This window comes from Lutzomyia longipalpis, chromosome 2, assembly GCF_024334085.1.
Source record: "Lutzomyia longipalpis isolate SR_M1_2022 chromosome 2, ASM2433408v1".
In the NCBI taxonomy this organism is placed as follows: Eukaryota; Metazoa; Arthropoda; class Insecta; order Diptera; family Psychodidae; genus Lutzomyia; species Lutzomyia longipalpis.
Genome location: NC_074708.1, coordinates 39191097 through 39204122, shown reverse-complemented (window position 1 = coordinate 39204122; position 13026 = coordinate 39191097). Strand labels below are relative to the sequence as shown.

General features: G+C 35.9%; 2 protein-coding genes across 3 annotated transcripts; both read right to left on the bottom strand.

Moving 5' to 3' along the window:
- Positions 1-5613: 5613 nt before the first annotated feature.
- On the bottom strand, positions 5614-7416 carry LOC129791335 (U4/U6.U5 tri-snRNP-associated protein 2). Its single transcript, XM_055829460.1, has 2 exons — positions 7221-7416; positions 5614-7160 (listed from the first exon to the last, which is right to left on the bottom strand). Exons 1-2 carry the CDS (start codon positions 7252-7254, stop codon positions 5686-5688), a joined length of 1509 nt encoding a protein of 502 aa, XP_055685435.1. The 5' UTR covers positions 7255-7416; the 3' UTR covers positions 5614-5685.
- An 11-nt stretch (positions 7417-7427) lies between these two features.
- On the bottom strand, positions 7428-11392 carry LOC129791324 (protein sly1 homolog). Of its 2 annotated transcripts, XM_055829440.1 has the most exons (5): positions 11219-11392; positions 10997-11156; positions 10058-10925; positions 7694-8425; positions 7428-7615 (listed from the first exon to the last, which is right to left on the bottom strand). In XM_055829440.1, the coding sequence occupies exons 1-5, from the start codon at positions 11247-11249 to the stop codon at positions 7496-7498; spliced, it is 1911 nt and encodes a 636-aa protein (XP_055685415.1). In that variant the 5' UTR covers positions 11250-11392; the 3' UTR covers positions 7428-7495. The 2 variants fall into 2 exon arrangements, with proteins under 2 accessions (XP_055685415.1, XP_055685414.1); XM_055829439.1 differs by having other exon boundaries at positions 7428-8425; positions 11219-11350.
- Positions 11393-13026: the final 1634 nt, after the last annotated feature.

The window sequence follows — 13026 nt, the reverse complement described above, 5'->3', positions numbered from 1 at the left end:
ATATTGCTGGACTAAGAAATGAACCCATCCGAGTTTAGCTCACATTGTCCCCAACGGCGAATCAGCAATTCATCCGCAATAAATCATTGGGCATTAATGTGAGAAAAGCTGCGAATAATTCGACGGAAATAGAGAATCATCAAATCAATCAGCATATTCCATAAATTCCTCCTCTACATGTTATTTTGCATTTTTATGTGAGAAAAGGAATGAGAAGATGTAAAAAAAAAACTCTATGAGGGAGACATCGACCAAAAACCTTGGGCATTTTTACAGCACGCGGTCTGCGATAATTGCTGGAGGAAACTTGTGTTGAGAGAGTCGATTTGTCTGGCAATACCTGTCAGTGGGGTTGCCTGGTGCCATGAACTTTGATCTCTCAGTCTCTCTATTATATATAGGAAAAAACGGCCCCGGTAAACAGTAGTGCGCGAGCTCAAGTTCTGGAAATTTACTGAGACACCGAGAATATCTCTTTTCTTAATTAACACTCAGTGTTAGAAATACAAAACATTTCAAACAAAAAAAAATGTCCGCATAGACAATCAGGAGGAGGTGTGCGGATGTGAAGATGCGGGAAGGTATTTAGCAGTGAGAGAGGTGTGTAGCACATTTTGTAGACTTTGTGGAAACATTTTATATAAACTGCGTTGCTCTTGCTATTTATGTAAAATATTTCCAAGACATTGGATGCTCCCACTCTTCACCCATATGTATGTAGGTACAATACAAAGTATATACAATAAATACATTATAATGAGGAATCTCTCTCTCTTTTTTCCCCACACACCAACCGCCGCATCCTCAATTACACTCGTGGACACAATTCACGGAACATTTGCTTAACAAATTAGCAAAATGTCTTTCACTTACTACACATAGTTCCACTAAACTACATTTCTTTTTACAGAAAAAAAATGAAAATTTTACTTCCACTTGTTTCTTTAAATATTTAAGTGAAAACTTATACCTAATATTAATTTGAGGAATATTAGGGGAGTTCACTAGCAAAGAATAAAGATATTTGAATGAATTTAATTTCAATAAAGAAGTTTAGTCACGATTATTATGAAAATTCCTCATTCGAGAAAATAATCGAGACACTGCTAATCATCAGCTAATCTTGTGAAAAGAAAAAGAATTTGTAAAAAAAACACAAAAAGATTTCAAATTTTCAATGGAATCAGTTAGAGAAAATTCGGCAAAAAATTTCTTCAAAAATACAAACAATTACATTATATTAATGAGCTCTTTTAATTCGATGAGTCTTCAAGCTCTTGAGCATTCTTGCCAAGGTATTTTCATGCCATGAAGTTAATGCATTAAAAGAGTTAAGAAACACAAAACCTGACGTCATTCCTCTCATTTTTGGGCAAAGCTTTGCTTTCTTTTCTCAGTTGATTTCAGTATAACTAGGGAAGTTTCATTAGCGAGTTTTATAAATAAATCTTTGATCCAATAAAAGAATTAACCTAATTGACATGTTAAATAAGGAATTTTCTCATACTCATGCTACTAAACTCAATTTTTTACTTAGGTGTAAGATGAAGCTTTTTTGTAAAGCTTTTGCCTTTTTTTCTTTTACATTTAATTTCCAATTCTTCTATTCTTAATTCTAATTTTTTCATCTAACTTACTACTTGCGTAATTTCTTCTACGTCTCAACGTGAATCCACCCTAATTTCTCTCAAAAAATTATATATTATTTTAATAATATTCCTCAAGTGTCCACAAAATAAGGATCACAACTGTAATTTCAGGCAGGTGAAGGAAAGGTAAAAAAAAAACTTTAGCAGATTGAACAGCAACCTCAATGATACGAAGTTATTTGATTTGTTGGCACGGAAAATAAGTGTATGAGGGTTATATATTTTGTGTAAATATTTCATTGAAAAATAAAATCATTTATTAATAGCCGTACAGAGGCACAAAGTCTTGAGCTTTTTTAGGTCTTCACTGCCATCCAGCATCATCTTGAGCTGCGGCGTAAGTTTGAGTGAATGGACGAGGAGTTGTTGAGTGGTTTTCAGTGCGAATCTTGCGAGCACACCTAGCACATTTCTATGTTGAATAAAGTAGAGAAAAAAAAAGAGAAGAAAATGCGCATCTTCGCTTTTTATATACAAGCACTTATCACCTCAACATCTGGCTGTGGATGATTTAGTGGTTTGTTTATTTGTTAGCTTGTTTTTCTTGTCATATCAAATACAACACAGCATCACATGAAAATATTTCTTAGTTACATCACAGAACATGCACTCATCCCGCGAGAGCTCCCATCTTCTGTCCATCACTGTACAATGTAGTAGTACAAAAGCTTTGAAAAATATATATAATCAGCAAAGCTCTTTCCTACAAAAAGTTATTTTTGCTTCACATTTTTTTTTCAAAGATTTTATCTGATCTAAAATTTTTTAAAGTTAAAAAAAGAATAAATTTAGAGAAACAAAAAAAATGATTTTTTTTTAAATTCTGAATTCATTCATTTCTATATTTAGAAGCATTATATAGAGTTTTTTTTCTTTTAGAGCTATAAAATAAATGATTGGTTTCCCACGGAATAAGTTTATTATCAAACGACTTCAGAATTAAAATATAATGTCTTGACTTTGGGACACAAAATATTCTCTGATGGTGGTTATTTCCAATAGCAATTTTGTATAGATTATTTATGCCATCAAAAGCTCTGTGCGTCAGCAAATTTATCAACTTTAGAGTATTTTGTTTTATTTCGCAAAATATTTGGAATTTTTTGTGAGGTCGAAGAATATTTTTTTAAGACGAGAAAATTAATTTAGGAACTTTGAAGAAAAATTTGTAAAATTAGCTTTTCCTTTGTATTTTATTAAAAAGAAAAAAAATCTTCTATAAAGAACTAATTGGTCAGTATTGAGAACTTCCTTGATTCTCATTCGGGTGACGTTGGAGCGATCGATTCTTTGCACATTTTAATATTGAAAAACGATCATAAGAAAATTCCACAGGTAAATCATGTGCAGGTAGCACACAATTTCACTTTAGCAATTAATAATTAAATTGTCTATATTAAGCAGAATTTGCACTAATTACTACGTACTGGGGTGTTATTAACTGCCTGCTGCATATACAACAGGCCACAGTGTTTGTGGTACTCCGCAAGAGAACTGCGCCAGGCAATAAGTTCTGCTTAAATAGTGGCATGGGAGTGACTAATTATCCTTAAATTATTTATACTTAAATACATATCATTAATTTATTTATGCTTAACCAAAGTACGCTGAAGTGGTTCATGTGGAATTAGCGAATGAGTTATTAGTCCACCTCTGTGTAGAGGTTCATTTCCTCGCGCGCGCAGTCTTCGTGGTAAAACTATTAAGTTAGAAAGAAAAATGTTAAGAAAGAACTGTATGTACGAGAAAATTCAAGGGGGGTCTATCTGGACGAAATTATTCGGATTTATTCTCTAATATTCGAATTATTCGCCAAGAAAATTCACATACAAGTCTAAGCCTAAAAATGCTAAATTCAAGCATAAAAGCACTTAAATTAAACTGAAAAGTAGTAAATTCAACCCAAATAGGACTAAATTCAAGCCGATAAATATTTGATTTTCAGTCCCAAAGCAGCACAAATTCAGGAACAAAATTAAAAAAAAATTATTGAACCCTAAAAGAAAGGACTAAATTCATACCGAAAAACAGTAAATTTATGCTAAAAAAAATAGTAAATTGAACCCCGAAAAAAAAACTTAATTATAAAACCCAAAAGTCCTAAATACGTTTTTAGATTTTTTTCGGTTTTGAGTAGTCTGATGATTCGGTTTCTTGGGGAACCTTTCGTATAGATACTTTTTAAATGTTCTCATTTTTCTTCAGCTTTTTTATATAATCTTTTTTTTATTGAAGTGAAATTTTCGCTAAATCAATTTTCGCAATTTTAGGTGAGACGCCATCTTGTAATTTCCCGACTTTTCCACAGATTAGAATAGAATGATTTATTATATCCAAAAGATACATAATAATAAGACTATATATATTACAATTCATGTAAACAAATTTTTAATAGTGAGAATTTTAAGTTTAAAAAAAAAGATTTTATTTTAATTAATTTTTCAAAATTTTCTTTATATTCGCCAGATAAACACCCCTTGAGAAAATTCTTAGAGTGAGGCTCATTTATCGAGAGAAGCTTTGTCCTGCACACAACAAATGGACGTTGTAAGAGAAAATATTTATGAATGCTAATGGGGAGCACTAAATTGATTTGGTTCGAGGGGATCAGGTGTTTGGATGGGATTCCACACCCGGCACTGACTAATGTTCCGCACATGAGGACGCTGGAAACGTCACAAATTTATGGTAATTTATGTACACAATTTTAAATCATATAATGCGAAAGCGGAACCTGCAGAAGCATTGAGAACAAAAATTAAAAGTTTTTTCTTTATAAAGTAAAACATTTTGTGGAAGAAAATCAAAAAGAAAAATTATAAAAACTAAAAATTTAATTCTGAAAAATTTGTTGAGGATTTCTTTAGTTGTTCCGGAGTTTTCTGGAAGAAAATCCTTTTATGATCTTCTTTATTTCTTCAACAGATTAGTAGGGTTACCACCTTCGGAAATTGAAATAGATTCTAAAGCAAAATCGTCTAAAGTCAGTTCTAAATTTTTCTAAGCCAGAATAAATTTCTTTAAGATAGACTACAATTTTCTTCAAACTAGGTTTAAGTTTTTTAACTCACAGTCCTAAGATTAAATTAAATTAGACTTAATTTTTTTAAGGTCAGGCTTTTTAAAAATCTTAAAAGTCTGATCTAAAGGAACTAAGGTTTGGCTTAAAAAAATAAACCTGGCTTAATAAAGGCCTAACTTTGTTTCTGGCCTTGTGGCTTGAAAAAGCTGGAGTCGTAAAGCTTTAAAATTAAAAAAAATGAAAATAATAAATAATACCTAATAATATAAAAAACTTGTTTCTTAAGTCAGGCTTAAGTTTTTAAGTCAAACTTACATTTTTCGAAGTCTTATACAATTTACCTTACAATTGTTTAAGATTAAATTTTTAAGATTTTAATTTTTATTATTTATTTATTTTAGGTTAGGTCTAGAATGCACTTAACCCTACCTCACCATGACTTAGGCAGCATAAGCTTTCTTTAAGAAAAAAACTCTAATTTAAAAGAATTTAATATTTAACTTTGAAAAAACTTAGATTTAGCCTAATAGAATTCAGACATCTAATAAAAAAGTTAAGCTCTGCTTCTAAGACTGAAACCTGGTTTAACTAAAATTAAGTCTGGCTAAAAATACCCTTATGCTAAAAAAATTCGCGAAAGCGAAATAATTCTTTTAACATAAAAAAAAGTTTTAAAAAATCTAAATAAAATATTTCTTTTAAAAAAATCATTGCTTATCGAGAGATCGACGTAATTTTTTTTTAGTATGACGGACATTTAAGAATTGAAGGTAAAATCCGTAAAATCTCTGTAACCTTACAGATTAGTTACATATTAATTTTAACGCCTCAGGGAGCTTTTCTAATGCTGCAAAGCTTTCTAGAGACCATCTAAAAGAACTTTTCTGCTCTTCCTCTGAAATGTTTCTCAAAGAAATTACTCCAAGAAAAAAAACTCTTAAATTTTCTTTTAAAACTCAAATTTATTCACAAAATAAATCAAATAAGATACTAATTATTCAATCCTCTCACGTCTCAATCATCCTGCAGCTCATAAATCTGAATGTAGCTCTCTGTGAGGGTGATCATCTGCGGTAGGGTATCAATTACGTGCAAATCCTGCATCTCATACCACGTATTGCTTCCTTTTTGGAAAATATGCGATCTGTAGGTTCCCTTTCCGGGCTCCCCGTCGTGCACAATGTTCGCAATGAGGCTGTACTTTGTCTTCTTGATAATTCCGCGATACTTTGCCGTGAGAATATCTCCAAAATCCACATTTTTTATCGGGAAATTCACAATTGTTGGATTCTTCTCCAGGAAGAAGGTATTCTTTGTGAAGCGTTTAATGTAGAGAATAATAAATGGGGGCAATTTGGTGATTTCGAAGCGCTTCATGAAGTTATCTTTGTACGTTTTGTACTCCTTCTCGGAGACCCCATTGAATTTCGAGAGAAGCTGATACAGATTAACTTGCGGGATGATATTCTCACGGAATTCATCGATAAAGAGCGGCGGTGGCGGGAGATCGCACGTCAAGTAGAGAAAATTTGAATCTTCCACCTTCTCCTGGTACTCATCCGTGGCCATAAGGAGGGCCTTTTGGGTGTCATCCAGCTCCGTGGGTGGGATCTTCCGCGTGTAGATCTTCATCTCGCCCAGGAAGGATTTGTAGATGATGGATGAGTCGGGTTTCTTCGTGCCCTTCATGGCTTTGTGCAGGGTATGCAGGAACCACGAAAGGAAATCAATTGGATCACCCTGTTCGGTTATTTGGAACTGCTTATTGCTCCACAGAACCACTGCCTGGAGCATTTCGTGCGGCGAGACGTGAGCTTTGAAATTCCTCGGATTCCACATTTTCCGCATCAGCTCCCCGAATCTCTGCACCAGCGTGAAGATTGAATCCCCAGGGGGTCTCTTAATCTTCGCATAGTTCTTCTCACTCAAGAAGTAATCCCTAAGGGGTGCAACGTGGGCAAGGGCCTGCAGGACAACGTTGCAGTAGTCATTGCGCTTGATATTGTTCAGCCCAACAACTCCCGGAAGGTACAGAGTTCCATCAACTGTCCGGGAGAACTTCATATTCCCCCTGTCGAGTTGCCGGATATCTTGGGGGGTAAATGTGGGATTTAGTACGTACTTTATGTCATCCAGGGACGTATCGATGATCTCGTAGTTGTCCGGAAGGCAGTAGAAGCGCAATGTGTGGAGATTCAGGAAGACATGATGTGCTTCCGCCACAGAATGCGTATACGCGTGGGTATTAGTTCCGCGTCCTTGGAAATACTTCCCGCACACAAGGCAAGCGTACACATTGATCCTGGTCAGGGAAACAGAGCAGAGTTTCTCAAAATCAAAATCCAACAATTGCCGGTTAATTGTATCCAGGTACGGACAGAGTATCCGTGAATTTACAGCAGGTACCCTTTCATCTTCCTCCTCCTCGTCAACTTCCTCCACTTTGCGCTTCTTTGTCTCAGGCCCTCCTGCATCCTGAACATCCGGATCTAAAAGATTTTTCTAGATACATTCTCACCCATTTTTGAGGTTATGTTTGCACAATTTACCTGAAAATCTCGCTCCTAACTTCTTGGTGGCCATCCTGACATTGAATCCTCACAAATACACTTCCTTGTATTAAATAAATGCAAATTAATTCACAAAATATGCTTTATTTTCACTAAAAATACGCAAAAACTGCTGCAAAAAGCGTTTATCGGCTTATTTACATGTCAATGAGTTTAACTCTCGTACCCACCACTTGGAGGAGCCACTTTATAACTTTATAACCTTTATTTTTTTTATTTCTGCAATAAAAATTTAATAAATCTAAAAACAAAAGCTAATTAGTATTCTTTATCTCCTGCCCAAGTAGTGATAGTTGCTTGAGGAACTGCTTTGCATTATTCAGCGTAGAAGCTCCATAGATTATTCTCCTTGTCGAATTGGCCGTTTGTTTTTGCTGCAAGTAAAATTCAAAGGTAAGCCAAACCCTTATCGCACCCCCATAGACCCCCTTTGCGACCCAAAATGTTCTCACCTTTATAAAATCCACAAGATTCTGATATTCAATGTAATTCCCACCACCAACAATGAAGACAATTGCATCCTGGAATGGGGCTCGATTTTTGGGGGCTGTCTCACCGCCCTTTAGTAGTTTGGGATCTAAATAGACATACTCATCAATTTCCCCGCCACTGCGGCATTCCATTAGTTGCTCCGTGATCTTTGTTACGGGCAAATTGTGTCGCTTCACGACCAAATTCTTCACACCCTCCATCACAAAGGAAGAACCCTGAGACACGAGCTTGGAGAACATGGACACCGTCTTGGTGCCACCACCCTCGTAGTGACTATTAACGGGCACAGCTGAGCGTTGCATGATGCTCTTCCATCGCTGAATGTACGGCATGGCTGATAAATCACACCCGGCCTCCTGGAGAATAGCCTCCAAGCGTTGGTACTCCCCATCCGTCATGCCATTGCAAATGTAGTGGATAATAAAGAGGCGCATCTTGTCTTCGGGTGTCCCAAAATCACCTTCAGACAGAATTTCCGTCAAACTACGATCCAATGCTGCTTTGGACATTATTTTCTCCTCAAGTTCAAAGAATGAGTCTAACCGTCTGGCCTTAATGCAATTCAGAATTGACGTAGCTATCTTCGTGTGCATATCAATCAATCGTTTCAACTCCATAAGTTGTGGTAGGGAATTTACAGCACTCGTGAGACGAGCTGTGTTGTCATTTACCATTGAAAAGGCCACCTCATTCTGGTGGTAAAAAAGAAGCATTTTAGTCAATCTCATCAATCACTATCAACTTATTATATTGATGAATTTAATGAGATTCTTGATGGAAATTTTTAGATCTTTCACAAACTCTGACTTTCAAAATGTATTTAAAAGACATTTTTTTTTTAAGCAAAATTGTTGAAATTTCATGTAGAAGTTCTAAACTTCCTACACTTATCATTTTTAAGGTATTAGAAACTGATCATGTTGCTTACTTGTCTCTTCTTAAAACTCAAATAAAAAAACCTGGCTTGAAGATAATCTTGAAATTTTATTTTATCTAATAAAAATTTCAAGATTTTAAAAATTTAACCTAAGAGAACCTTCGAAGCAAAGAATTTTAAGAAGTTTTTTCAGACTAGAATATTTTTGATTTTGTTTTGTTTATTCTTGGAGTTTTTCTTTTGAGAATCTCAAAGATATTGTTTCTTTACAATACCTATGTACTGTTGTTCTAGCGCATTTATATGTAATCTATTAGTTCTGGCTAAAGGATCTTTTTTCCCGGAATTTTTGTTTCTTTGAAATTGTAAGAAACCACAGCTTTAAGCCATAAATGAGACCTATAGAAGGGCTTCATGGCCTTGTTAATCGAAAAGTGTAGTCAAACAGTTTCCGGACTTGGAATATTTAGGTGTGTTACAAAACTCTTCAATTTTTCATACAGTTTTCAATAAACTCTTTAAACGCAATTAATTAATTAATTGGAATATTAATATTGGAGGACAAAACTGGTATGTTCAGAATGAACATACGCAAGAAAAGTAGGAAACAAAAATAAAATACAACAATCAGAAAAAAGTGCCACAGCTGCATTACAGGTCAGTTGTGGCACCACTTCCCACTTCCTGGAGTGTGGAGCGAAGTACTCGTGGGGGGTACTCGCGCTTCTCTCCCACTCCAGAAAGAGGGCCCAAAATTTAGTATAAAAGAAAGTCCATGTTAAAATAAGAACTCACTCTTTTTTATGTACCTCCCTAGGACGTTTTGAATAAAACAAATTGCCCGCATAAGGCTGGCGAACTAGGACCAAGGTAAAAAAGGTCTTTTATTTCTCTTTCAGCGCCAATTAGAAGGCACGCACTCCGTTGCGGTATCTAATTGGCCAACTCTGATTTCGAATCATCTGCAGTTCGAAACAGGTACTTTCTGCCAATTTGACTTTTAAACCGCCATAGAATAAAATGTATCCAACTTGTCTTTATAAATTCTACATCTGTGTAGCGGCGGATTCAAATACAAGAAGGTTTCCTTTCTTTATAATAGAAAATTTCGCATAAAGTTTGACGTTAGAAATTCATGTCTTCCAAGTGACACAAAAAAGAAAATATGGAAAACAAGTACAAAATAGGAAAAAAAAATTCTTGAAAATAAAGCAATTTTATGTAAAACAAAATGATTAAGTTACGATTTAAGGTTAATTCCGGTATGTAAAATTAAGGTATACAATCCTTATTAATATTATTTAAATTATTTTTTGACGTCAAATTAAACAATTAAATAACATGAAATTTTCATTAAATTGCAATAGCTGTGACACTAACAGAATTCAAGCGATTCAAATGAATAAGAAAAAAAAGAATGAATTTTTAGTGATTTTTGTGGACTTACCTCACTCTCTGCATCGATGCCCATGGAAGATTTGAGCTTCTTAATTTCATCTTCGGAATTGCGATACTGCTCCAGCTCTTCCTGAATGGCTTCTGCGACCGTTGGGAATGGGGAGCCTTTGTGGGAGCTCCAGAAGCGGTCACGGCTGTCGAGATCGCAGGAGCGTCCCTTTGGCCGGGCACCCCCTACAGGTTTCTCTTCATCCTCCACGACGACCCGGTTGAGTGCCAGCTCCAGGACGTCGTGCGCCAGCGCCTGGTACGTCCATGTGTGATGCAGTGGCGTAGCCATGTCCACATTGCGATCCAGAATGATCAGAAGAGGTCGTTGGAAGCTGAAAGCTCCTGCCTGTGAGGCGTCCATGTGGAAGAGATTATTCCGGGCATCCCAGAGATTCTCCCGGAGCTTCTTCTCCAGCTTCCGGGCAACCATTTCGGCGGCTGTATTCTTGGGACACCGGATGATGGGAACATTGCCCAGAGTGACAAACACTGAGAAGAGACTATCCACCATGCTGTCCATGATACTCTCCATCTCCACATCCTGCGTGTTGGCTCTGTTGATGGCGTAGTAGGACAAACTGTCGCTGTTCTGGTGCTTCAGCACGAACATGTCATCCTCCAGAGTGATGAAGTTCACATACTGATCGTATACACGGTGAATGTTGGCCACACAGTTGGCCTGCAGGGCTGCCGAGGCGAGATCTTCCAGCTTCTGCCGGGAGATGGGTGAGATGAAATTCAGATGGTACACGTCATACAATCCATTCTGGAAATCCTGACAGATACGTCCCAAATTCTCATCCGTGGGGGCACAGAAGTAAATTGCCGGCACATCGGGGATACTATCGCGATCCGAGTGCAGTTGCCTGGTCAGGAAACAACCCAGATTAGCTTAAAAAAAAGAACCTTCCCTGTGCAGAAGCACAAAAACACTCACACATGCAACGTCACACCCAACTCCCGGAGCTCCCGGATGGAAATGAGTGGTGAGATAATGTCCTGCCCTACGCGGTCATAGATGAGGATCTTCCACACAGGCTCAGCAGCTACTGCCTTCGTCTGGGGTTGATTCAGATTCAGCATCTGTTTGATTGCACCTGGAATGGGTGGAAATTGTTAATCCGGCATTTGCAATGCTTCCTCAGCTTCCTGAACACACATATTTGCCTCTCCTTGAGAGTCACCACCATCCTGAATGGAAATTATGAGGAAAAAAGAAATGAAAAAGGAAAATTTTTCACTTTCCCGGATTTGTTTTTTTGACGTTTCCAACACTGCAACCCCATAAACTAAAAGTCTCAGTGGGTGTTGTGGATAATCTTAAGACATGTCTGAGGATTTCGAGAGTTTTCGTGAAATTGGTTGATTTTTCTTTTTCTCGGTACTTTTCCTCGCTTTTCCTGCACCATTTAATCAGGCGTTAATTTCTAGTTCTGAAATACATTTGTTTTGCCCAAAAGAATGAAAAGAAAACAGACAAAGAGCTGGAAAAATTGAAAAGCTAAATTGGTTGTGTTAGAATACATTTTGGCGCAATGTGCGATAAAGAGCTCAAAAATTTTTGTAATTTTAACGGTTATTTAACGTAACAATAAAAGATTTGTTAAAGAAATATATTGTTTTATTACTTTTAAGCTTTAATACTTTTTTTTTCTCAATACATAAAGACTAACAAATTAAGTTTTTATCTTAAAAGTGTTAAAACTTATCTAACGAATTTTTTTGGAAAAAGAATGGGAAAAGGTTTCAAGAAAAATATTTCCAAATTCTTCAGGCTTTTTTATTCTTTATTTTCTCATAATTTTTGTAATTATTAGGTATTCTAAGAATTATTAATTAAATCTATTATATTAATAAAAAAAATATTACATAATTAAATGAACGCACGTTTTAATCAACTTCAATGAAAGAAAATTAATTTTTAAAGGCAGATTGAAAAATCATCCCTTTAAGGAAGCATGAAAAATCAGGGGGGCAATAACTATTGCGTTCATGGTTCAGTTGCTTGCGCTCAATCTTGCGATCTTGCGATCTTGCGATCACTCCATACATTTTTGCGCTCACACTTGCGATCTTGCGATCACTTGCGTTCACTCCATATAAAGATCGCAAATCTTGCGTTCATGGTTCACCTTAGGCCATAGTTACTGCCCCCCTGTGAAAAATTTAATTTTCTCATCCAAATTGAATTAGAACGTTAAAGAAAAGAATATAAAATCAACCCAAATTGATTCGAAGCTGCAAAATTCTACATATCGAAAAAAAAAGGTTCTTAAGCAGAAGAAGAGTCCTCGATATTTTGGCTCTTAAACGCACTCCCAACAAAAATGGGCAAATAGAAATTCAAAATATTTACCACTTGACAGGATAATTCAGGCTGTATGGGGGTGCGAAACATTCTGCGAAAACTCTTCAAATTGCCGGCAAAGTGGAGTATTTATTCATTTGCCCCCCTCTGAATAAACAAGAACATAGCACAATCCACGAGAGTCTTTGCACAGTACCATTGTGTACTGTGAATCCATGCTCTTCCATTTTTTTTTACTCTGTACTTGGCGTGCTATACTGCCCCCTCGTCCCTATGCTACACTACACACATAACACTCTCGGAACCATGTGGAGCATTCAAAAATAGGAACGGAAGGATAGCGAAAGGAATTGAAAGAAGAGGAATGTTGGGATATTTTGCCATATGCTTGCTTTACATGAAATTTGTATTTTCTTTAATTATTATTATTCAAAAAAAGTTTCATGATAGCTCCTAAAAAGGGAATATAAACCTCCATTCTATTATAGTTTACTTTTAATAGTTTTATTTATTAAGGAAAATTGAAAAATCAGAAAAATAATAGGGGAGAGCGGGGCTAATAAAGTCACTTAAGGGTTTAGAAAAAGCCTAAAATATCATATTTCCTAGCTAGATAGAACAAAATGATCAGAGAAAGAGTTGTAAAACAGTAAATTTCC